A 23,805-nucleotide genomic window follows, 5' to 3' on the forward strand; every position below is an offset into this window, starting at 1 on the left:
GTCGGAGAGGCACCTCCCAAGTATGCCGTATCAGTCACCCTCAGCCCTGCACTAGTTTGTATAAGGAAATAATCAAGTCTACTGTATGTGTCAGCTGCTGGCGTATAACAGAAATATGCATGCGATCATGGGTGTTGGCCATGCCTCACATCTACCAATCTCATACCGTCACCATCTGCTTGTGAGTGTTAATCATATGTGGCTTTGTGCCCTGCCATGAGGGATATCTGCCTGTGTGCACATCGAGAACACAGTTGAAGTTGCCAGCCATTACAATCTTAGTGGGCAAATACCCCTGTGCTGCCATCATCACCTCCCCAAAGTAGTCCTCACTATCAGAGTAAGGTGCATAAACATTGATGAGGCAGAGCCCCTGGGCATCCAGGGCCCTGCACAATATGGCGTACCCCACCTGGATCTAAACACAGCTGTGCCTTTTGAAATGTGACTCAAGGGGCTATCCATTTTTTCCTCAAGCTGGCGATGCAGTCCCCCCACGGGTGTATTTCCTGCAGAAACACAATTGAAACCCCTTATCTTTTAAAGTAGGCATCCACACTGTAGCGTTTTTCTGGTCTGTTTAGCCCCTAACATTCCACATAAGGAACTTGTATTTACTTCCTGTGTTCTGCATATCTGGGTATAGTAAGCATCAGGCCCTTGGTTTCCATTGGACAATACTAAAGTGCCAAGAAGCACGAGGAGCACCCTACCAAAACATGTCAATAGGATGAGACATTCCCACAAACTCCCTTTCCCAGGCAGAATATACAGGACTTCTTTCAGCACAGCAACCAGCCAAACTGGTAACAATCACCCCTCCCCAACTATTGCAAACTAAGGAACACACTAAGTGTAATCACAGGCCAAGGAACCTTGTCCCTCTCAGGACGCAAGACCAATATAGGTGCTCAGCAGATCACCAGAGGGCTGGTCCTCAGCTGCTTCCCACTGTGGAGCACCAAAAAATAGGGCATAGGACATTACAGACATAGGCAATATCATCGCCATCCAAGCGGCCACCAGCTATGCCAAACCCCCAGGGGGGCAAACGCGGTATAACACATATGCGATTGCATGGTTACACAGTCCCAGAATCTTATTGCGTGCTGTCCCCTCCTGGCTCTCCAATCTTGCAGTAATGGAGACATCGAATCATCACAAGTTTTCCAGTCAGGGAAGCCAAAGGCTCCATGCAGGCCCCCACTATGCAACTAGGCCTCATAGTGAGGTCAAGGATTTCTAGCCAGCATCTGTATTGTCACTCATGGTATCTGGTACAAGCTGGATTTGTGAAAAGGCATTTTGGTCAGATGACCCTGATGCGGCAGGCTTCAGGGTTCCACCTGGGCAGACCAGGATCCAACCTCCTTCACTAGTCTCCAATCCCTCACTAGCCACTGGTGGGGCGGGGGGGGGGGCGTGGTTCCCCTGTTACTGCTAGAACATTGCACTGGCCGGATCAGGATCACTGTCCGTCTGGGAGATCCAGAGGTATGCCTCTGGCTTAACGTGTCTAGACAATCTAGAACCTCTTGGGAGGATTCATAAAAATGGACTCGGCCATCATATTGAATTTTAAGCTTACCAGGGAATAATAAGCTGTACTTTATATTTTGGTCTCTCAGTTTTTTCCTTAATCAGCAAGAAGTTCTTGGACCCTGCGGGTGTAGTCAGGGTATATGATAATGTGCATATCGTAATATCTAGGGAGGCAATGGGTGCGGACATGCCACAAAATGGTGTCCCGACTGCAATTGTTAAAGAGCCGGATTATGAACGTTCTAGGGGGTGCCCCAGGTCTCGGGTCCACTACCAGTGCCCTGTGAGCCTATTCAATCATAAAAAACTTGGCGAGTTGCTGGGGTTTGAGTGTGTTCACTTTCCAATCTTCCAGAATAGCTCCACTGAGGTGCCCACCAAGTAAGTAACACTACACTTAAGTCCAGCCACCGTGGCCCTCAGCACCTTAACCTCCTGTTTCAGAATGTCAACATCATCCTCGACATGTTGTTCGGTCAGCTACCTTTCGAAGGTCCATGTGTAAATGATTCATCTCGATAGCCATCAAGTCCCTTCAGTGCAACTCGGGACCACTAAAAAGCTGCTAAGAGTTCCACTGCCATGGGAGCCAGGCCCTGTGCCTCAGCTTGTTGCTTATGTCCATGCTCCAACATTGGCACCTTTGAGTGCTTGACCATGTACTGGTCGATTTTGTTGGACTGCACCGCTCTTCCCCTCTTCTCTTTTCATATCTTCATAGCACCATTTTTTTATGGGATGCTCATTGCCTACAGGCTCTCAGTATTAAATTCTCGGTCACTGCAGCCGTCTTAGCAGCCCCCTAGGTCATCTGCAGCCACACAAGGTCTCTGCTTCCCATCTGCATAGAGACTCAGCCACAGGTCAGGGTCATGGCTATATGTCGTGCAGATCTAGCAGGAGGGTCCACTCCAGCCAATCTCAGAGTCCAGGCCTGGCAATGCACACTCTTATCACACAACAGGGGCCAAACCCTGGCTCCAGGAGTCTTCTCACCTCACGCCTTTTAGTGCCCCATAATGCCACTGAGGTCTCCTGTGACTCCACGCTCCACATTGCCACTCGTGCTCCTTCAGGCCCCTCAGGCCAGTCTCATCTGGGATCCCGCAGTGCTTACTCTCTAGGTGCCACTGCTCATTCCTCACTGGGCCCCCTGGATGCCAGCATCAACTCCATTCTCCCAGATCTCTCACCCTCGATGCTCCACCAGCTGGGTATCACCAGTCTCCACTTTCACCTTGGGGGACTAGCAATCCCCTGAGTCGCCGTGGATCTCCAGGCATTACGCCTGCATTGGGCCCAGTATGCAGCCTCCCACTAGTCTCCACCATAGCCAGCTGTAGGACGTTGGACCCATCTCTGCAGGCCCCGGCTTTTTGGAGCAAGACCCTCATCCTTTTACAGCCTCAGTGCTGCAGCTGACAAGGGAATTGCTGCCCGGCTATTGCAGTGCCGCCATCATGACACTGGCCAAAGTACTCCTTTGAGCTGCCTTCCAGCCACGTCAGCCTCGTTCCATGGGCTCGTTGCCCCTTAGGGAGGCAGGTAGCCCTCCAGCTCAAGAGCCCACTCTCCTCATGGCCCCCGGCAATTACCAAGGGTGCTCCCTGAGCCGTACATTCTCTGCCCTGCTTAGTCTCTGTGTGCGGCCCAGGCTGGTCTGTCCTCATGATCTTGCTAGCCCCGCATGTGACAGGATACCTCTGGACACTTGTTGAAGACCCCTACCGATGCCTAGTTTGCGCCTGGGAGAAAAAACAAGGTTTTCTGTAAAAACCCTGGTGGGTGAAGAATTTACAGAAAACCTTGTGTTTTCTCCCAGACGCAAACTGAACTTTCCTAAATCTGTTGGGTGCTTTTTTTCTGTGTTATGAATCGTATTTGGAGGATGGCACCAACCTTTATCCCCTTACTCCCTCTCTATTTTTTGTTTGTAAGTGGCCATCGTGTCAGCTGATCCATTTGTGATCCATCCTGTATGCTATCCTATTGCGGGTAAAAAACAATTAACACTCCAAGTGTCAACCCCTTATTGATTTTTGTCTCAGGTCATCGTTGATCTGGACAAGGATGGGTATTTTTCAACTACAACAGGATTGGAATGAATTTGAGAAAAATTGTCCACTTTGTCTACTATGGTAAAATCTAAATCTTTGCTTAGTAAAATAAGAGTATCTTACATAAGAAATCTTATTAGAAAGTGTAACAAAGTGTACAAGAAAGTGTACAAGAAATCTTACCTGGAGTGTTCCTAAGTATAGAAGTTGTTACAAAAAGTAATAGCTATGTTTGATCTGGCCCTCTCTGCTGGGTCACCCCCAACATTTTGCCTTCACTCTTCCTGTTTTTCTGAATTCATTTTTGTTGGTTTTAGGACTCTCTGCACTTTACCTTTGCTAACCACGGCTATAGTGCTTTTGCTGACTCCCTAAATCATGGTAAAACTGGCCTACACCTGATTAGCTTATTTACTTTACTTGTGAGTCCTTAGTATATGGTACTACATGTACTCAGGGCCTGTAAAATAAATGCTACTTGGGGATGCAGGGGCTGTAGCACTCATTGTTCTACCCTCTAAAGTAGCACTTTAAAACATGTCTCAGACCTGGCATTATAGGCTGGAGTGCCTTTTTAAACTGCTATTTCGACCTGGCAAAATTAACCTTTTGCCAGGCATAAACCTTACTTTTAATACATGTAATTCACCCCTAAGTTAGGTGATAAAGGCCCATATAGCAGGGTACATTGTATTTAAAAAATAGGACATGTGTTCTTAGGTTTTGCATGTCCTGTAAGTGAAAAACTACTAAATTTGTTTTTCACTACTGTAAGGCCTAGCTCTCCCTTTGGTTAACATTGGACTACCTTATTACATTTAATAAGTGCTAACTTTCAATTGGGAACAGGTAGGGGATATCGAGTTTGGTGTCTAAAGAATTGTGATTTAAAACAGATATTGATTTGATGTTTGGATTCAAATGAATTGTAATTTTAAATACTCTTAGAATGGGTAAGTCAGATTTTCAGTCAGAATTTTGAAAATGCGACTTTTAGAAAGTTGGCATTTTCTTTCTCTAACCATTTATTTCCTGCTGTCAGTGTTGTGTATCCCTCCTAGACAGTGAAAGAAAAGGGGACTAGGTGTTGGCAGGAAGAGCCATCCTGTTATGATGGCAGGGGGTGGAGCTGTTCCCTGTCCCACTTATACTTCAAAGGACTTGCCTCCAGCACACAAAAGAAACTGATACTAGACTTTTGTCACCCCAACATTCTTGGAGCCTTGGCAGGGGTAGGAAATATTTTTTCAGAGCCACATGTGGGGTTAGTATAGGATATCCCCCCACTTAAAAGGCTAGCACCAGTTATAAATACTGGTCTTTCAGAACACCTCTTCAGTACACTCCTGGACCAGTGTAAGACTTCAGAAGGCATGCTTTGACCCCCGAGGACTACCCTGCTGCCATCAGAGTACTTCCCTGCTGCTTGAAAGACTCTTTTGTTGCTTGAAGGAGAACTGAACCATCTCCTTGAACCCAGGACCACCAGAAGTGACTCCACGGAATAGTTGACTGATCTCCTGTGTGAGCTGCAGGAACATAACAAGCTCCTGAGGCCTTGAACCCTACACCTGGCTTCTGCTTGAGTGAGACTGAACCCTCCAACTGTTGCCCTTCCAGGTCCTGGACCCCTGGAAATGGTGTTAGAGGTTCTGTTCATGCCTGACCCTAAAACGTAGGACTCAAAGCCGACAGTAGACTGGGAACCACCCCCTGGCGTAACGAAAGTTGAAGGGGCCCTCCTTCAAGGTACATAGAGGGGCCCCCACTCCGTATTTACTATGGAGCTCTCAGGACTGAGTACGGTGCCGAGGGGGCCCCCTGCAGCTCGGGGCCCCCCACACCGCGGGGGCTGCGGGGGCCTGTGTTACGCCCCTGGAACCACCTGACAGCCAATCCGCCCAAGGTGCATTGCTGGTAAACCCGACTTTGCAGTAGCTCCAAATACGCTCTTCACAGCAAAAAATGCTTGTCAGTAGGACCTCTCGGTGATGAAATCTAGCCTTGTAGAACCCGCTTCAACTACAGCCTGTAGCTTCGTCCTGCTGGAGGTTTAAATCTTCACCAGACTCGAAGGCGACCGGCTCCCTATCTATGCCAACGAGCTCCTTGGCTGGAAATCCAGATCTTCCCGCCATCGTCCACGGGTTGACTGAGACTTTATCTAGCAGCTCCCCATTGATGACGACTCCTCCTCCTTTGAATTAGTCTGTTGCTTGCCCCGCTGAACTCCACCTTCTGCTGGACTTGTCTTCAAGACAGTTTCTACGTTTGACGGTAAGCTGAGACTGGGCCCAATCCACCCTTTGAATCCAACCGACTCTCCATCGTGGTTGGCCTTAATTTTTTACTTTGCCCTGGACTTGCGTCAACAGTTGCCACTTGTTGGCGCTTTGGTCTTTTAGGTGCCAGATTACACTAAAAACTTCAAAAACTCATAACTCCGGTAGTACTGATTTGATTTAATTTGTTTTGATGTTGTTTTATTTATTGAAATTTACTCACTTTTTCTAAATTGGTATGAATTTTCTTGTGTTGTGTTTTCACTTTTTTACTGTTTGTGTGGGGCATAAATACTTTACACTGTGCCCCTAATTATGCTTAACTGCTTTTGTATCAAGCTACCAGAGGGTTAAACAGAGGTTAGTTTAGTGATTTTTGTGGTTCACTCTGACAAGGACTGTGGTTGTTGCTTGGGTAGGGTGTTTACCCTCCTCAGCCAATAACCCAATGTCTTACATTCGTGTTCAGTGGTAGGATCCAGTACTTCTGCTTGTGCAGTGTCACTCAGTGATGTTTTGTAAAACAAAAAGTCACATATAAATACTTTGACATCAAACTTGATAGTTTTCAAAATTCTCCTTAGTTTCTGATTTGTTCCAAATTTAAGTCTTGCGTCACATCCTTTTTGCTACAATGGAGATGGAGCTGAGCAACCTCGACAACCCCAAGAAGGTGGGCTTGCAGAGGCTCTGCAACGAGACAGATGCAGGCCACCTCAGAGGAGCAAGAGGAGGATGACCCTGAGGATGAGGAGGTGGACTTGGAGGAGGATGGAGATGGCTTGGCCACAGACTCTGGGCTGCAACACCCTAAGGAGAAGTACACCTTGCCCACAGGAGTAAAGTCCCCTGCCAGAATACATTTTTCTTTTGTCACTTCATGAGGAAACCATTCTTACCTATTGGCAAAACACCTTCTCATCACACGCCCCTAAATTTTGGGAGGATTCCTTTTCCTTTCTTGCCGTGGAAATGGATCTACTTCAGTCATTGAAAGGATCACATTTGAATTTGTTTTTAGAGTCGAAAGCAACTTGAAAAAGGCTTTTATGACTTGCCACAAACGTGTAAGCTGTGGGTGTCAACCTCTCTTTCGAATATTTTCCTCGTCCTAAAAACCCCCGAACTTTCCCTTTGAAGAAGTTTGCTCACACTTAAAATTATGCAACCGGGTCCAATTTTTTGTGTGAGTGCAAATTTGCCTTTTGTGATTGACAAATTATGGTGTTATGGTATGTGATGTTATGAGCCCATCTAAGAGTCACATAGATGAGCAAATAGCTTTATGATTTGTGGCCTAAAGTATTGTCGGAAGGCTGATAAATGCCTTCTTACAGTCTGTCATACGATTCATGTTTTGTAAAATAGAGAATGACTCAATTGTTGTTTGCACTTGAAGCACACTAGCACCTATTTGATAGAGCGGTGCTGCATAAAAACATAAAATAAACCAACATATGTATTTACAAACTAGAACTTTAGGGGAGAAAAGCTTACAGCAATTGCTTATTCAGTTTTAGGATTTCTTCTTTGAGGGCCTCCATTTACTGATTCGGGCTGGAAACTGTGTTTCTGGCTAAAATGGTAGTTAGAGGAGATGCAAAAACACAGCATTCCTGATTTTAATCGCCCTTTCCACGTGGATATTTTTCCAATTAAATACCAGTGAAATCTCCGGGTACCAAAGAACCAAAAACTGGGGCATTACTGCTGAAGTTATAAAATGATTCCTGTGGTAATTCCCCATTTCTCAGAGCACCCCTAAGGTCCAAGTTCGAATACCAAAACCTTCCTGTTACCAAGAATTATCAATACCCCAGGAAGTGCCTCAATATCGATAATTGTGGATGTGGGAATACCACATTGCCCTTTCCCCACCCCTCAGAATGAGGGCCAATTTGTTTTGCTTCCTTTCATTGTAGTGGTAGAGCCCTCGAATAAAAACTTTTTTTTTTTTTTTACTATTCTGTTGTTTGAATTTTTATAAACAATAATTTCGCCTTTCAGATTCAGAAGTACTATTTGAAAAAGCAGCAAGCCAGGGAAGCACAGGAAAGGAAAGATCTGCAGCGTCTTGAGGAGTTGAAGACATTGATGGAGTTCAATCGCCATCGAAAATCCTCTGCCAGAGTCTATTTATTTGACTCACTCCACATCTTGGGACTGTCAGACCTCTGGGACACCCCTACTGATCTTTTGTCTTTTAAAAAAATCACGAAAAAATCAGCACGATCATTTCCTCTTTTGAGGACAAGAAGACACTATCCAAAAGAGCGCACGGCTGGATTACACTCAGCAACTCTGCAATACTGCAACCTCAAGAGTATCTTAATATTGGAATGAATATAAAGACAAAAGAAAAGTTTTTAAAAATACGCCTAGCTGTAATTCCAGCTGCCCCCCATCTGCTGCCCTGGGAAAGAAAAAACTCCCCGCAACACTGTCGCTTGTGCAAAACTGGCAAGGAAGATATAATCCATGTAATCTGCATCTGCTCCAAACTAAAGGACCTGAGGTACATTTTATTGTGTCCATCTTTTAAACTACATGGTGTCCGAACATATAGGCAGGCGGTCAAACTGTGCTTTAACCCCACCAAAACAAAATTAAATTGTCGGGTCACAAAATGTTTTGAACAAGTGGCGAAAAGACAGAAGAGCACGTTGACCGCGGATTAATAAAAAAGCCGGACTGAAAATCATTGACACGGTGCCCTGAAGCCATGACCCTTTAAATACAATGATAGCCATAAATTGACATTAAGTAAATTTAAAATTTTTTAGAAAGTTGTATAAAATGAATTTTAAGTAAATTTTTAGCAATGTTCTAACTGCTTTGTAAAGGTTTTAATTAATGATGTACAAATAAAATTATTACCTTACCTTACCTTACTGCTGAAGTTATAAAATGATTCCTGTGGTAATTCCCCATTTCTCAGAGCACCCCTAAGGTCCAAGTTCGAATACCACAACCTTCCTGCAACCCAGAATTATCAATACCCCAGGAAGTGCCTCAATATCAATCAATCAATCACTGCATTTGTAAAGCGCGCTACATACCCGAGAGGGTCTCAAGGTGCTGGGGAGGGGGGGGGGGGGTGCTACTGATCGAAGAGCCAGGTCTTGAGGAGTCTTCTGAAGGCCAGCAGGTCCTGGGTCTGTCGTAGGATGGTGGGGAGAGTGTTCCAGGTCTTTGCGGCGAGGTAGGAGAAGGATCTGCCACCGACGGTGGTTTTCCGGATGCGGGGGACTGTGGCGAGGGCGAGGTTGGCTGAGCGGAGGTTTCGGGTGGGGGTGTGGAAGCTGAGTCGGTTGTTGAGGTAAGTGGGTCCGGTGTTGTGTAGTGCTTTGTGTGCGTGAATGAGGAGTTTGAAGGTGATCCTTTTGTTGACGGGGAGCCAGTGCAGGCCTCTCAGGTGGGGTGTGATGTGGCTGCAGCAGGGGACATCGAGGACGAGTCTGGCCGAGGCATTCCTGATGCGTTGGAGTCGTCTCAGGAGCTTGTTTGTTGTTCCTGAGTAGAGGGCGTTCCCGGAGTCGAGTCTGTTGGTGATGAGGGCCTGGGTGACGGTTTTTCTCGTGTCGAAGGCGATCCATTTGAAGATCCTGTGAAGCATACGGAGGGTGTTGAAGCAGGATGCGGAGACGGCGTTGACTTGCCTGGTCATGGAGAGAGTGGAGTCGAGGATGACCCCCAGGTTGCGTGCGTGGTCCGTGGGTTCCGGGGCTGTGCCTAGCGATGTGGGCCACCAAGAGTCGTCCCAGGCTGATGGGGTGGGTCCGAGAATGAGGACCTCAGTCTTGTTGAGTTCAGCTTCAGTCTGCTGTCCTTCATCCAGTCGGCTACGGCCTTCATTCCTCTGTGGAGGTTAGCTTTGGCGGTGTGGGGATCTTCAGTGAGGGATATGATCAGCTGGGTGTCATCGGCGTAGGAGATGATGTTGACGTTGTGTTGTCGTGCGACGTGGGCGAGAGGTGCCATGTAGATATTGAACAGCGACGGGCTGAGGGAGGATCCCTGTGGGACGCCACAGATGATCTCGGTGGTTTTGGAGCGGAAGGGTGGGAGGCGGACGCTCTGGGTTCTGCCGGAGAGGAAGGATGTGGTCCAGGCCAGGGCCTTCTCTTGGATACCGGCATCATGGAGGCGTGCTGATAGGGTGCGGTGGCAGACCGTGTCAAAGGCTGCTGATAGGTCCAGGAGGATGAAGGCGGCTGTTTCTCCTTTGTCCATCAGGGACCAGATGTCGTCAGTGGCAGCGATGAGGGCGGTCTCGGTGCTGTGGTTGCTGCGAAAACCGGATTGGGAAGGGTCCAGGATGATGTTAACTTCAAGGTAGCGGGTCAGCTGTTTGTTGACAATCTTCTCAGTCACTTTTGTCGGGAATGGGAGCAGGGAGATGGGCCGGAAGTTCTTGAGGTCCTTGGGGTCCGCCTTGGGCTTCTTCAGAAGGGCGTTGATCTCGGCGTGCTTCCAGCTTTCTGGGAAGGTTGCTGTCTCGAAGGAACAGTTGATTGTTTTCCGGAGGTGGGGCGCGATGGTTGTGCTGGCTTTGTTGAAGACGTGGTGAGGGCAGGGGTCCGATGGAGATCCGGAGTGGATGGAGTTCATGGTTTTGTTGGTGTCTTCGTCGCTGATGCAGGACCAGATGGTAAGGCGACTGGTGCGAGTGGTAGTTGCAGGGGAGGTGGACTCGGTGTTGGGTGCGGGGGGGTCGGAGTTGAAGCTGTCGTGGATGTCGGTGATCTTGCGGTGGAAGAAGGTGGCCAGGGAGTCGCACAGGTCTTGAGATGGCGGGATGTCGTTGGTGTTGGAGCTGGGGTTGGAGAGTTCTTTCACGATGCTGAAGAGCTCTTTGGTGTTGTGTGCCTTGTTGTCTAGGCGGTCCTTGAAGGCGGTCTTCTTGGCGTTCCTGATGAGGTGGTAGTGTCTGCGGGTGGCGCTCTTGAGGGCTGTGTGGTTGTCTGGTGTTCGGTCGTGGAGCCATTTCTTCTCCAGCTTCCGACAGGTGTGCTTGGAGATCCGGAGGTCCTCGGTGAACCAGGCGGCTTTCTTGTTGGTGTGGTTCGTTGTAGAGGTCTTGAGAGCGGCGAGGGTGTTGGCGCAGTCGTTGATCCACTGTGTGAGGTTGGTCGCGGCAGTGTCTGGGTCGGTGGGGTCGGTGGGTGCTCTCAGGGCGAGGGCGGTAGTCAGTTGGTCCTCGGTGACCTTGCCCCAGCAGCGGCGTGGTAGCTGTTGGGTGCGGTGATGTGTGATGGGTTTTCTGAAGGTGATGCGGACGCATCTGTGGTCGGTCCAGTGTGGTTCGGAGGTGTGGTTGAAGGAGACGTGGGGGCTTGCGGAGAAGATGGGGTCGAGCGTGTGTCCAGCGGCGTGAGTAGGAGTCGTTACGAGCTGTTTGAGTCCGAGGTTGGCGAGATTGTCGATCAGGGCGGTGGAGTTGGCGTCGTTGTTGTTCTCGAGGTGGAAGTTCAGGTCTCCGAGGAGGATGTAGTCCGTGGAAGCGAGGGCGTGGGTGCTGATGAGGTCGGCGATGGTGTCGCTGAACTGTGGGCGGGGTCCGGGAGGTCTGTAGATGAGAGTTCCTCTGAGGGTGGTGTTGGGGTCGGTGTGGATCTGGATATCGATAATTGTGGATGTGGGAATACCACATTGCTCTTTTCCCTCCCCTCAGGATGAGGGCCAATTTGTTTTGCTTCCTTTCATTGTAGTGGTAGAGCCCTGGTATAAAGATTTTCTTTTTTTTACTATTCTGTTGTTTAAATTTTTATAAACTATAATTTTGCCTTTCAGATTCAGAAGTACTATTTGAAAAAGCAGCAAGCCAGGGAAGCACAGGAAAGGAAAGATCTGCAGCGTCTTGCGGAGTTGAAGACATTGATGGAGCAACAAGCAATACAGGACAGAGAAAGGTAGGCACCAACACCCAACAGTGTCAAGCCACTTTGTGGAGTCAAAGCAAAGAAGAATAATTGGATCAGAATTTCTGACCAGTTTTTTTTTACTGTTTGTCATCATCTGTCGTTGTTATGGTTTTAGAGTAGCAATATTGTGTGCTTATTTTGGCATATTTTAATTAAAGTAGACCAAAATCTAATCTCCTCGTGCCTAAAAAAAGTACCTTGTGTAATGTAAGTGCTGTTCATGTAAAGAGCTGCAATACCTTTGTGTCGAGTTTGTGCTATATAAAAAAATAAAATGCAAGAATCTATTCATTATGTTCCACAAATCCCCCTCCTAATTTGAGAACTTTTTCCAGAGGTGATTACAGCAAATGCAAGGGATGAGCTGGTATTTTTCGGTGTCAATCCCAAGCGCTAGGTTAATAATTGCAATGGATAAAACCTGTAATTCCTTGCTAAAACGTTAATTGACATAAACATTTATTTCTGATTCTAATGCGTTCCAGTTACAAAATGCAATAACTAGATGTCGAATGACTCCACAGAAATGTTAGAACGTGGCTACCCAATTCTAATTAGTATTATCGCGGAATGAAATATATGACGTAATGGCTAGATTGACTTTTCCAGGAGGATTAGAAGCTTTGGGCTTTGCATAACCAGATGTTGCAGGCTCGTGCCCTAGTTTCGCCACAGTAGCCTTGCAGTGTGTGCGTCTGTGATATTTATTTCCCTTATTTATATTCCTGTGCCTCTGGATAAACGGCTTACATTGCTTGGATGCACGTTTCCCTTTCAGCCATTTTGTAGTTGTTTTTGTAGCATTTCCATTATTTCCGAGCAAGTTCACTTTGCAATTTATTTTTTTACAGTGAATGAAACATCGGTTGCAGAAATATTAGGACATTATTCATGTTGTTTCTTAGTGAAATATTGTGCTAACTCTCAGCCCACATTTATCTGACAACAGAAGTGCGCCACTTTAAAATACAATGGGAAGCTGTTTAGCAGCTGGAGAAGGGAGCCGCCATTCCAAGGCTGCCTCTCTGCTGGCTGTCGCCGTACTTACCCTTGCGAACTCCAGTGACCAGGCTCTTCATGTGTCAAGGGACAGGACTACAAGTCCCATGCTGCCTTTCTAGGGTTTCTCTAACATCCCTCCCTGAAAATAGCATTGGCCAGGTTGTCACTTTGATAGCAAGTATTGGCAAAGCTGATAGAATGAAGGGCGCCACCCCCCTAAGGGGCATGGCGCCGTTAGAGGCAGCAAAAGCGCCGACAGACGAGAACATCCCTTCCGGGTCACATAACCCGGAAGGGGGTCGGGGCTAAGTGAGCCGAAAGCGGAAGGGCTCAAAGGGGAGTAAGGCAGGCGACCCGGAAGCGGTCTTGTGGCGCGAGGCTTGAAAAGCCTACGAACTCGGAGACGCCCCCTCTTTTGTCTTCTCGCTTGCCAGGGTCGGAGGTCGCAGTCAAGTTGCTGCGGTGATTACGGGGCCCACGAGCGACGCTTCTTCGTCGAGGGTGTTATATATGTTATATAGAATGGGTGTTGGCTGCCAGCCTATTGCTTTGTCAATGCTTGATATGTTACGTCATGGGTTTTGCAAAACTTGATTGGTGGAAAAACTGCCCTCGTTAATCTAAAAACAAAATATTTACTAAAACGATTTTTTTTGGTCTGAGAAAGCTCACATTATCATTGCAGTCCCTGGCAGTGAAAGGAACTGCTTTGTGAATGGATGTGCTCCTTGTCAAGGGCCAGAATGTAAACATACTGAAGTAAGCCAATGGCGGAAGTAGGTTAATCCGTTGCCCCATGCTGTAGTGTATGCTATTGTGGGCAAATGAAAAATGTGAAAGATGCAATGTCAGATCAATGGATGAAGAGGGCTGGCTGCAAGCCCTTATAATGAAGTATTTTATACATATAGTTTTGGTAAAGTCAAAAGGGGGCTCCTGCCTACTCTCTACCTGTAGTAATGACCAGGAATACAAGTCCGATACTGCCTTTCATTTGTTTCCCCTCACATCTTCCCTTGTGATGAACATTGACAAGGTTGTCACATTGCTTAGAAGGACTCCTGGCTACTCATTTGCATGGGCTAGGGAACAGGACTACCAGTCGAAGACTGACTTCCCACTTTTCATCTCACATCTACCACTGTGACCAGCAAATGGGCTGGTTGCCACTCTGATAAAAGGCTTCTTGGGCCAAAATCTGTGATGTCACTTAGTTTCCACTAGATTTAAATTGATCTGAAGAACCTGGATTGCAGACTGCTCCTGCCTCCCTTCCTAGTCTTGCATCTTCTCTGCCTATAAGACACAACACTTCCGAATGCCTCTTCACTTTGGTTACTACTGTTCCTTGTTGAGGGGTGTGAATTTCTTCTCAAGACAGTGCTACTGCACTGTGCATTTTAGGATGTGTTTTTTCACTAATTTAATTTAAAAAAAAAAATCCTCTGCAGAAAACATTCCTACAGTTGATAGTCATGTACAATTCTATGTGATAATATCGCGTCTTGGTGGAGATAGCACCTATACATTTTGGGAAGAGTAACTCGGTCTTCCTTTGTAAACCTTTAGTCAACACCTTCCTTCTTCATTTAGTGATCTCCCCACTACTCCCAAAGAAAGCCTCAATTTTCCTATTGTGTTGTACCCTGGCCAGCTAAAATATAATTAATATCATTTAGCTCTAAGGCACTTCGTACTTAGGCTGGGGACGTGGCTGGGCAGGATCTTCCAAGTACATACTGCCATCCTGCTCCAGGTGGCGGGGCATACATATTAAATGCTAACAGCCCTTGGTGCGGGATGCAATCTGAGGCACATCGCATAATGCACTTTGGCTGGGAACGTGGCTGGGCAGGACTTACTAGAGCATACTACTGAGCTGCTCCAGGAGGTGGGACAGAGGGCAACTAATTGATTACAAACAGCGGCAGCTCCTCCGCTATATTGGGGGAACGTCGCCCTGCCCGCAGAGGCAGAAGAAAAATAAAATGATTATCATTTAATTTTTTTCTGTCCAAGTCTGCTGTGCGGGGCCACAGCACTGCAGCAGGGGCAGAGAGAGTGTTGGGCACCGCTGTCAGTGCACATGACGATTTGGCCAGATGTCTTAGGCTGGCCAAACTGTCACCCGCACTGACTTCTCTCCAACCCAGCTGCCTTGCTGGGTGGAGAGACCAACAAACACAGGCTTCCAGCTCCCGATGGAGCGCAAAACCAGAGCCCTCTGCCCAATCCTGACGCTGCTCTAATGGTGAGAGCAGCATCGGGATTGGCAGCATAGGAGTCTGGGGGCCTGTGCCCAGAGGAGCAGAAGGGCGGCAAGGAGAAGAGCGGTGAGCGTCAGATAAGTGTTTTTTTGTTGTTGTTTGTTAGTGCTCCCGCTCTGCCTCACCATTCTTATCTGACACGAGCCACTACTGATTACAAACAGCCCATGGCGTGAGATGCATTCTGAGGCACCTCACATTTTGACTGGGATTGCGGCTGGGCAGGACTTTCAAGCCCATACTGCTGCGTTGCTCCATGAGACGGGCCGGGACTTACAAATTGATTGCTTACAGCCCACGTCTTGGGACCTAGTCTGGCGCGTTTCATTTAGAAAACTAGGCCAAGAGTGAGCTCATCTGCACCTATCTGCAGCTGGACAAGGCTGCACTGGGCCACCCCCTTAGTTCTAGGTTCTAAGAACCCCAATTTTATAGGTGAGCAATATTTTATCTTCCATTGTTTAGGAATTGGTTGGAATTACATCTGTAAAATTGTTTTAGTCACCTACTCCTTTAACCGGCTAATTGGTTAGATGTGCACATAATCTAACAGCGGAGGTTAGTAACAATCTATACATCCTCCCCTTACGGGGGTTATGTGAAAAAGAAAAAATGCCAGGGGCAGGGACACAGAGAAATCTGGTAGTGTGTTCTGTGTTACTAAGCTGGGCTCGCTTTTCAAGAGCAGTTGGGGTCATCTCTAAGGAAATTGACCTAGCTGACAGGCATCTTTCCCTGGACCTATGTAAGCACTTCCCCGCCAGCTAATTTACCCCAAGCTGTGACAGGAGAACCCTTGGCCACCTGCAGTGGATCAATCGAGGAAGCTGTCGCACAAGACTATCTACCGGTTGGAATGATTTTTAATGATTCTATCTCTTCACAAATTAGTGAAGGAAGATCCTCTGCAAAAAGGGAAAAAAAATCAAAGCGCATTTGCAATTCAAAAAGCATGTAACGAGGTGTCCAGGAAATAATCCCCCAGACTTTGAGCTACATAAACCTCCTGAGAAATCAGCCAGTGGAAATCCCAATCCCAATTGGGGTCAGGTAATTGAGCAAAGTAAAGTAATTGTTGAGGCCTGTGCTACCTCCTTGATTTAGAAGGTAAAGAATCTGGAAACTGCTGTCCGAGAGCTAATCGGGATATGCAATGAGAGGATAATGACAACTACTAGTGCTGTGTCAAAAGGGTCAACAAACATTGTTGCCTCCTTGGACAGCCATACACGGATTCCATCTGCAAGGCTTATCAATGACAAATCTTCTGCTCACTGTGATGAAGGTTTTTCTAAGCCCTTGAAGCCCCAGAAAGGGGGCGTCGATCTCAGTGGAGAATCAAGGATCAGTGTACTTCTCTTGAGCACAAATCAGCAGTTAGAACTCGCTTGGATCATGCAGATCAGCCACATTTAAATCTTTCTTCTGACTGGTGTCCTTATTTGGCATTTTTGACTAATGTGCCACCTTTGCCTCCATCATCTGTGGAATCTACCCTCCAACTTAAAAATAAGGTCTGTCATTGGTTTTATTCAAACTTCAATGTAGCAAAATTTAATGATATCTTGTTTGTTAAGAGGGTAAGGTGAATTGGCTTTTCAACCAAGCAACTGGAGGGGATTGCATTGTTATTTAATGCAGACATCCAAACTTAGCCCATCATCTGATTTTATGTAACAGTTTACAGACCCAAATGTCCAGCAATGTCAATATTGTGCAGTTGAGGTTTTTCAACAAACCTTTGGCACCCAGATTGGAGCTTGTGCCACAGCAATATCTACCATTCATCGGGGCAACTGGTGTCCTACCGCCTTTCACAGCTGTTAATAGATTTTCCCTGTATCAGATTCAGAGGCTGTTGATCGACAGCTAATTGACACCATCCGGCCTAAAAGTGCATCAAACACATTTAAGGTTTGCAGTGACATCTTAGACTCATCACTCCTGGGAGTGACCGACAGCATAGGCCCTTTGATAGATCTAGTTTGCTGGAATATTGCTGGCTATTGCACTAAGTTGTAGGGCCAGGATTTGGTTAGTTATATTTCCAAATTTGATATAATAATGATGCAAGAAACTTGGACCCTGGAGGATATCGCCTGGGATGGTTTCAACAGTTTTTCTGTGTTTAGCTACTATCATCTCTGGAGTTCTCAGGCGATCAGGTCATGTTGTTCCAGATGGGAGTTGCCTTGAAATAGTTCTGACTATAGGTGTCTCTCTTTCCCTGCTAACTCATGAGGCGCATATAGGGTCTCAAGCATGAATTTTGGAATTTAAACAGACCAGTTAGGTGCTATATGATATTTTATTTTTCAATTTTTGTTTTTGGTATATTGAGTTAAAATCTAACTTTAGGAGTGGGAGTATTTTCTCCTTGAAGGTCCTGAAGAAAAGCCTTGGGGTAGGGCTTGAAACTAGTCGACCAAGGAAACGGTAAGTCATACACCAGTAACGTTTCCCAAAATCCCCATATTTTAAACATATCAAACTAGAGGAGCGAATAAAGTTGGTTTTTCCTACTAGTCTGATAGTCTGAAATGTTTAACTCACCACTTGTTTCTTATATAAGTAACCCACTCCAATAACTAGTAATCACATAGGTGTATACGGATATCCTTTTATTAAGTGCCCCCGCATCTCCACTGGTAGCATCACACCCCTGTACTTAGTATGGCAGGGAGGAACCCTACGATGAAGCATGCCACCATGGGGCAACCCTGGTGGGGGAGGGTTATATGAAAATAACTTCTTTTCCCTGCCCTACAAAGAGGTTAACTTTCTTTTCTATCTCTCTGGGAGGGACTCTCTTTTGGTTATCTGATTGCTTTGCAGAATGCGAATCCACTCCCATACACCTCTACCCTCCCTCATTGTTTAGTAGCAGCTATTGCATCACCCGGGTGTGGAGCACGGGGGGCTGGTAATTGTGATTCGAATTGCAACATTTTTTAAGGTTGTCCCGATCATGTGTAATCATCAAGGGATTCAAATTTCATGGGCAATTCTTGCAAATAAGTAAAATTATTTTCTTAGTCATTCTTATAATGCAGTCTATGACTTGGGGGGCCAGATTGACATTCTATTTTATATTTTATTTGTTGTTGAATGAATTTCATGTGATTATAGGGAGTGCTCTTAACACCAAGTTGGGTACTGGTATGACAATGTACAACCCCTTTGTAATTGAGGATGATATATTGTTTTCTCAAGGTACTGCCCTATCTGGTTTATATAATACAGCTGAAATTGTGGGGGATTTATTCAAACAAATCCCTACTTTTATAGGTTGTGTTGAGGATACAATTATCGATTATATTTTTATCTCTAAGGGCTTTACCAGTATGGTCACTCTGGGGGTGGAGGGTTGCAATCGAAAATGGTTATAGTGACCACAATCCTATTGAGTTGGTGATTAGTCTACCTGTTAGCACCATACCTCTAAGCCATTGGGAGTGACAGATCCTGGCCTTATTGATAAAGTGTTTAGGTTCAGCTGGAGGGTAGTTAATGTCCCTACAGTGCTGACTATACTTGTTGGATCAAACCTTTACCTAATTGTCTAGTGCATACTAATAGTTTATCATCTGTCATAAGATATCTTACATGTTTTGGGGGAATTGAATAACTCTATTAGAAATCTCATAAGAGACCATTATAGGTATGTGAGAAGTTCCCATCCCGGGTGGTCCAATAACTTGTGTAGAGCTTAAAACTGAAGGTTGCATAGAGTTCTTAATAATTATCCTAGGAATCAGCAGTTGATTGTAGAAGCAAGGTTAGAATATAAACAAGCTATTAAAAACAGGAAACTGGCCATTAAGAAAGAGATGTGGGAGAGTTTAGGTAAAACCTGCAAAGAATTTGTCCCTAGGGGTTTCAGGAACATTGTGAATGTAAGTAATGTCAACTCCATTACGACAGAGGGACTAGAGTCTTCAGGCAGATCTACTTTTATGGGGAAAGTCGTGTGGAAGCTGGGATGGATGATGCCCTGTGATTTACCCTGGAAATTAAATTTGATCTTGAAGAGGTCATTGCCGCCATCATTGTCAGCGCATCTAAAAAGGAAGTAGGTCCTAATGGGGTCCCTATTGCTCAGATAGGAATTTACCTAAAAAATGAAAAGACAAGAGGTGTTTTGGCAAAACAGGAACAAGTTGGTTTAATTAAACGCTGTGGCTGGGAGAGCCTGTTCAGAGAGTGTCTGCTCAAAATCTCTCGATGCACAAAGTTTTGGCTGGAAATTTAAAAAGTTCATGAGGTAAAATAAAACGATCTCTATATTCTTAAAGAACATCTTCATCCTAAATCAATCGAATGTGTGCATCTGAAATGGACACAGATGGCTCACAACCTGAGGGAGAGCTACTGTGGACCTGTGCGTATGTGTCCTGATGTCCGGCATGAGGAGCGCGTGATTACTACGTGTGGTGTGCATGCAGTGTCCTGATTGTTTGAGTGTACCTATCTAGATGTGGTATCTAGCTTTGTGGTATTTCTGGGGAACGCATCCCTTTGGCCAAAAGTGTTTTATTGGGACCAATTACCTCAGACTTGTTTGTGGTTCAGCTATCTATCTGTGGAATCTATCAGGGTTTTCCCTGGGTGCATGCTTGACTTTAGTTTGTGGAGGACCTCACCTGTGACCTGTTATTAGATAGTTGTGGGTCACAGGACCTGCCTGACCACATATGTCTGACTCAGGGTTGATGGGGAGGTCACCTTGGGTGGATCAGACAGCAATGATTTGAGTTTATTGGAACTCCTAAAAATAATATGACAGCCACTGGTATAATTTTCAACATTACTCATTCAGTTGTCATCTTGTTAATTGACATCGGCCTTACAGATATTGAGCAATGTATGTTTGCTTCGGTCTGAACGTACATTGACATTGTTCTTTTTGACATTACTCATATTTTCGTATAAGCATGGATTATGGCATACATGGGTATCATTATTGCTGATGTTGGCGCTGCTGTGAGGGCACAAGTTACAGTACACATTGACATTGCATTGGCGGGCATTGTCGTGGTATGTGGGCACAGGCTATGGCATACATTCACATTGCAATTACAGATATTGCCGTTGTTGGGCCTGCACATATTATGACATTCATTTACATCATATTCACCCATTCCAACATCCCAAAGGACCTCTGCAATGTGAGCATCCCCCTATGGGCACCTATAATTACTAATGTGCTAAATGCTGCAGTCTTCCTTAAATCCCTGCTACGCGGCAAACTGCCAGCATTGTTCTTGTCTTCAAAAGAGGCAATACTCTGTGATTAAGATTGTGGGACTTGTTATTATGCATAAGTTTGAGGATTGAGTGCAGCAAAATGATATGCAATAAGGGTTTAGAGAAGTACTAGGGACCCAGGCACAGTGCTTGAATTTACATCTTATAACAGGGAAGTACACAATTGCTAAGAAAGGTTCGCTCCACTTGGTCTTTATGGACTTTAGTAGCGCCTTTGACCTTGTAAATTGCTCCAAACTTTAGGGCATTTTATCTAAGATAGGCCTGCCCCACTCAATGGTATAATGTCTTTGTGCCTTGCATCAGGGTGTCAGTGCTTCAGTCAAATGTGAAATAGAGGGTGATTGCACTGAGCCTTTTAACTTGTCCCTAGGTGTACGTCAGGGTTGCGTTCTAGACCCCATTTTATTTATTTTATATATAAATGACCTGCATCCTTTTGTAATCCTACACAGGAAGGATCTACCGAAAATTAAATCCAGCCAAGTTGTGGCTGAGCTTTATGCTGATGATGCGGTCTTGCTTTCCCACACAACTAATGGCCTGCGTGGTCTTTTTTTTTTGCAAACAATTTCTGGGGGGTTTTTATGGTAAAGAACTTGACAGTTGCAGCAAATTAGAAAAGAAAGCAAATAACATCTGACAAATTTAGTTGTCAATAGAAAAATAGCAAGGGATCATGCAATACAGTTGCTTGGTGGTCAGAATGAAAATAAAGAGGAAAATTGCAAATATCATTGGGAAGCCATTTCCAGCTTGTGCATTATATGTGGGCTAGTGAGTGGTATACTGGCTTGTTATAAGCTGTAAATGATGTTTCATTGAGTTGCGTAAATCCGCGTGGTGCTGTGCCATGGCTTAATGTTTCCTGTACGTCCTGGTAGGATGTGAGGGACTCAAAGGGAAACAATGATCAGGGCCTCTGTCACCACTGGCAAACCCAGTGGTGGAGGAGGGCTTCAGGATGGGGGGGGAATAACTGGGAGTGGCACGAGTGATGGTGGTATGATTATAAGCTAAAGGGAGAGTAAGGTAATTTGGCGCTCAGGACACAGTACACAAATATCAGAGTCTTATTGTATTAATGTGGTGCTCAAAAGAGAAGGGGTGTCATCCATGCATCCCCTAACACAGAGGTAAGATAAAAGCACATGCAATGATTTATAAACACAAATGAGTCATCTAGTCGTCCATATATTCTCTACGCCTTTCTTTAATTGGATTCAGATTCCTCTGCCATCGAACACGTGTTTTGTCAGTGTATGAGTCACCCTATGACTTCATCAGGGCTGGAAAATTAAATTAAATATCTTACATAGTCATCATGTGCATACATTTGGAACATTACACCCAGTCCCCATATTGACTGATACTTCTTATATTTTATAAAGTGCAGTCACTGGTGGAAATACATTATTCTTTACTCTTAAAGAACTGCAATTACCACAATTGTCATCCATACAGGGGCACATGTTGTTTCCATGTGAATCTCTTTGGCACTTTTCAGAATCTCTTACTCTGGTTGCCAATTCAACCCAGGTTATATTGCCAGAGTATGTCACATAAAAACAACTGCGCCCTTGCATAGATGGTTGTAGGATGTAACGGAAAGGAGTTAGGGGAGTTTGCAGCCTGGGGGCACTTTGGGCAGGTTGGAGGTAGGCTCAAAGACAGTCAGTGCGACTGTGCAGTGTCTGTCGTGTTCCAACACTTCCTGGGGGAAGAGTGGGCACCTGAAAGTAGGGTTCGTGTGATGCACGGGGGATATCAGGTAGGAGAACTGGGACTGCTATGGGCCTCGATGGCATAAGATGATTAGGGGTTGTGGAAATTAGGGAGGTGGAAGGGAGGTTCATCCTCGGTCAGTTCTTTGAACTGCATAAGCATGGTATCCCAGGCTGGGGCTATAGGGCGTCAGTTTATTTGTCTAGCCTCTTCCCAGTGTAGTGCAGAGCTTTCTGCCTCACCCCAACAGGGTAATGCCCAGCACAATTGGGAATGGTCGGGGGATGTTGGGCTCTCCAGTGCATGGTCAGGAGACGTTTAGCCAGCAGAAGGGCAAGGTCGGCCAAACGTGGCCTCAACTTGTGGTTTTTCCTCCTAGGGAAGATGCCTAGGGCTGTTGGCTCCCTAGAGTTTAGTGTTGTAAGTTCTGTGACAGTGACCAAGGAGGGGTATATAGTGTGATAGGAACCGGCTATGCTTGGGCATGACCAAAGCATATGTTGGAGGCCTGCCACCTGGCAAGGCATCTAGGCCAGGTGAGATTGGCTGTGGGGAACTTGTGGTTTAGGTGGGTTTTGTGTGAGATAAACCCTTTAGATGACTATGTATTGGAAGTTTTTAAAACAGGCAGTTCTGGGGACAGTCTGGGTGGACTCCAGGGCTCTGACCATTCGTTGTATTGGAGAGGTCCCCCGGCAGGTCCTCCTCCCACAGGCATCGAAGGTGCACCAGTGAGGATCCCATGTGTTCCCTGGTCGCTTTATAGAACCACTTGATCGGTTCGCAGTGCGTGGTGTGTGCGCGCGGTGCGTGGCGTGCGCGCACCTCGCGATTTAAAAAAATAAAATATTGTTTTTTTCTCCCTTGGGGGTCCTTCTGTGACCCCCTGACCAAGGCTAGGAGGTCAGGAACTGTCCACTCTGCCCCCTTTTCATGTTCTCCGCCTTTTTTTTGCACCCCTCAGACTGCGAGAGACAAAATGGCGGCCAACACTTCCTGGTTTCGACCGATTTGAATGTTTACCGACATCTAACAACCAATCAGAATTGCGCTCGCGCACAGTGCGCGCATGGTGCGCGCGTATAGATATTGATATGCTTTTAAATACTATTTTCTCAGGAAATACTGAACAGATTTACACCAGACCTGCAAAAGGCACTTCCTTGACCTTATGGCTACCTCTCTGCCAAATTTCACGTAATTCTGTTCAGCCGTTCGGGCTGTAGCTGCGACTAAAGGTCCTATGGAAAAATGCATGGGGAAAATGTGTTTTGGGACCCCCCCTTTTTCTCGGCCCCCGCTTGACGAATCACCCCGATACTTTCAGGGTAGGAGCTGAACGGAGCGCCCCATTTGTTTTAAAAATTTTGCGAGGATTCGTCAACCGGCGCCAAAGTTATTCAAAATAGAATTTTGAGATTTCCTATGGAAACTAGGTTGTAACTATAACTATCTACTGGCGACCGCCAGTAGATAATATATATATATATATATATATATATATATATATATATATATATATATATATATATATATATATATATATATATATATATATATATATATATATATATATCAAAAGTAACCACCTCCACCAGCTTCAAACTCCTGCTGCCGCTTGCGAAGTAGTACTCGAACCAAATTAAGGTGCAATTTTTCATTTATTTGCCCAGAGCGACGGCCATAACGTTTCGGCTCTCCTAGAGCCTTGATCACATGACAGCGTTGTGCTCGTAGA

The 23,805-nt window shown here is 45.8% G+C and overlaps 1 protein-coding gene across 1 annotated transcript in view; it reads left to right on the plus strand.

Moving 5' to 3' along the window:
- Nucleotides 1-23,805, plus strand: part of CCDC148 (coiled-coil domain containing 148) — an 871,149-nt gene that overhangs the window by 766,005 nt on the left and 81,339 nt on the right. The window contains exon 12 of the mRNA XM_085645511.1: nucleotides 11,675-11,793. Coding sequence (XP_085501637.1) covers nucleotides 11,675-11,793 — 119 coding nt within the window. The remainder of the gene's footprint in view (nucleotides 1-11,674; nucleotides 11,794-23,805) is intronic.

The sequence above is a fragment of the Triturus cristatus genome, chromosome 3_1 (assembly GCF_964204655.1).
Source record: "Triturus cristatus chromosome 3_1, aTriCri1.1, whole genome shotgun sequence".
NCBI lineage: Eukaryota > Metazoa > Chordata > Amphibia > Caudata > Salamandridae > Triturus > Triturus cristatus.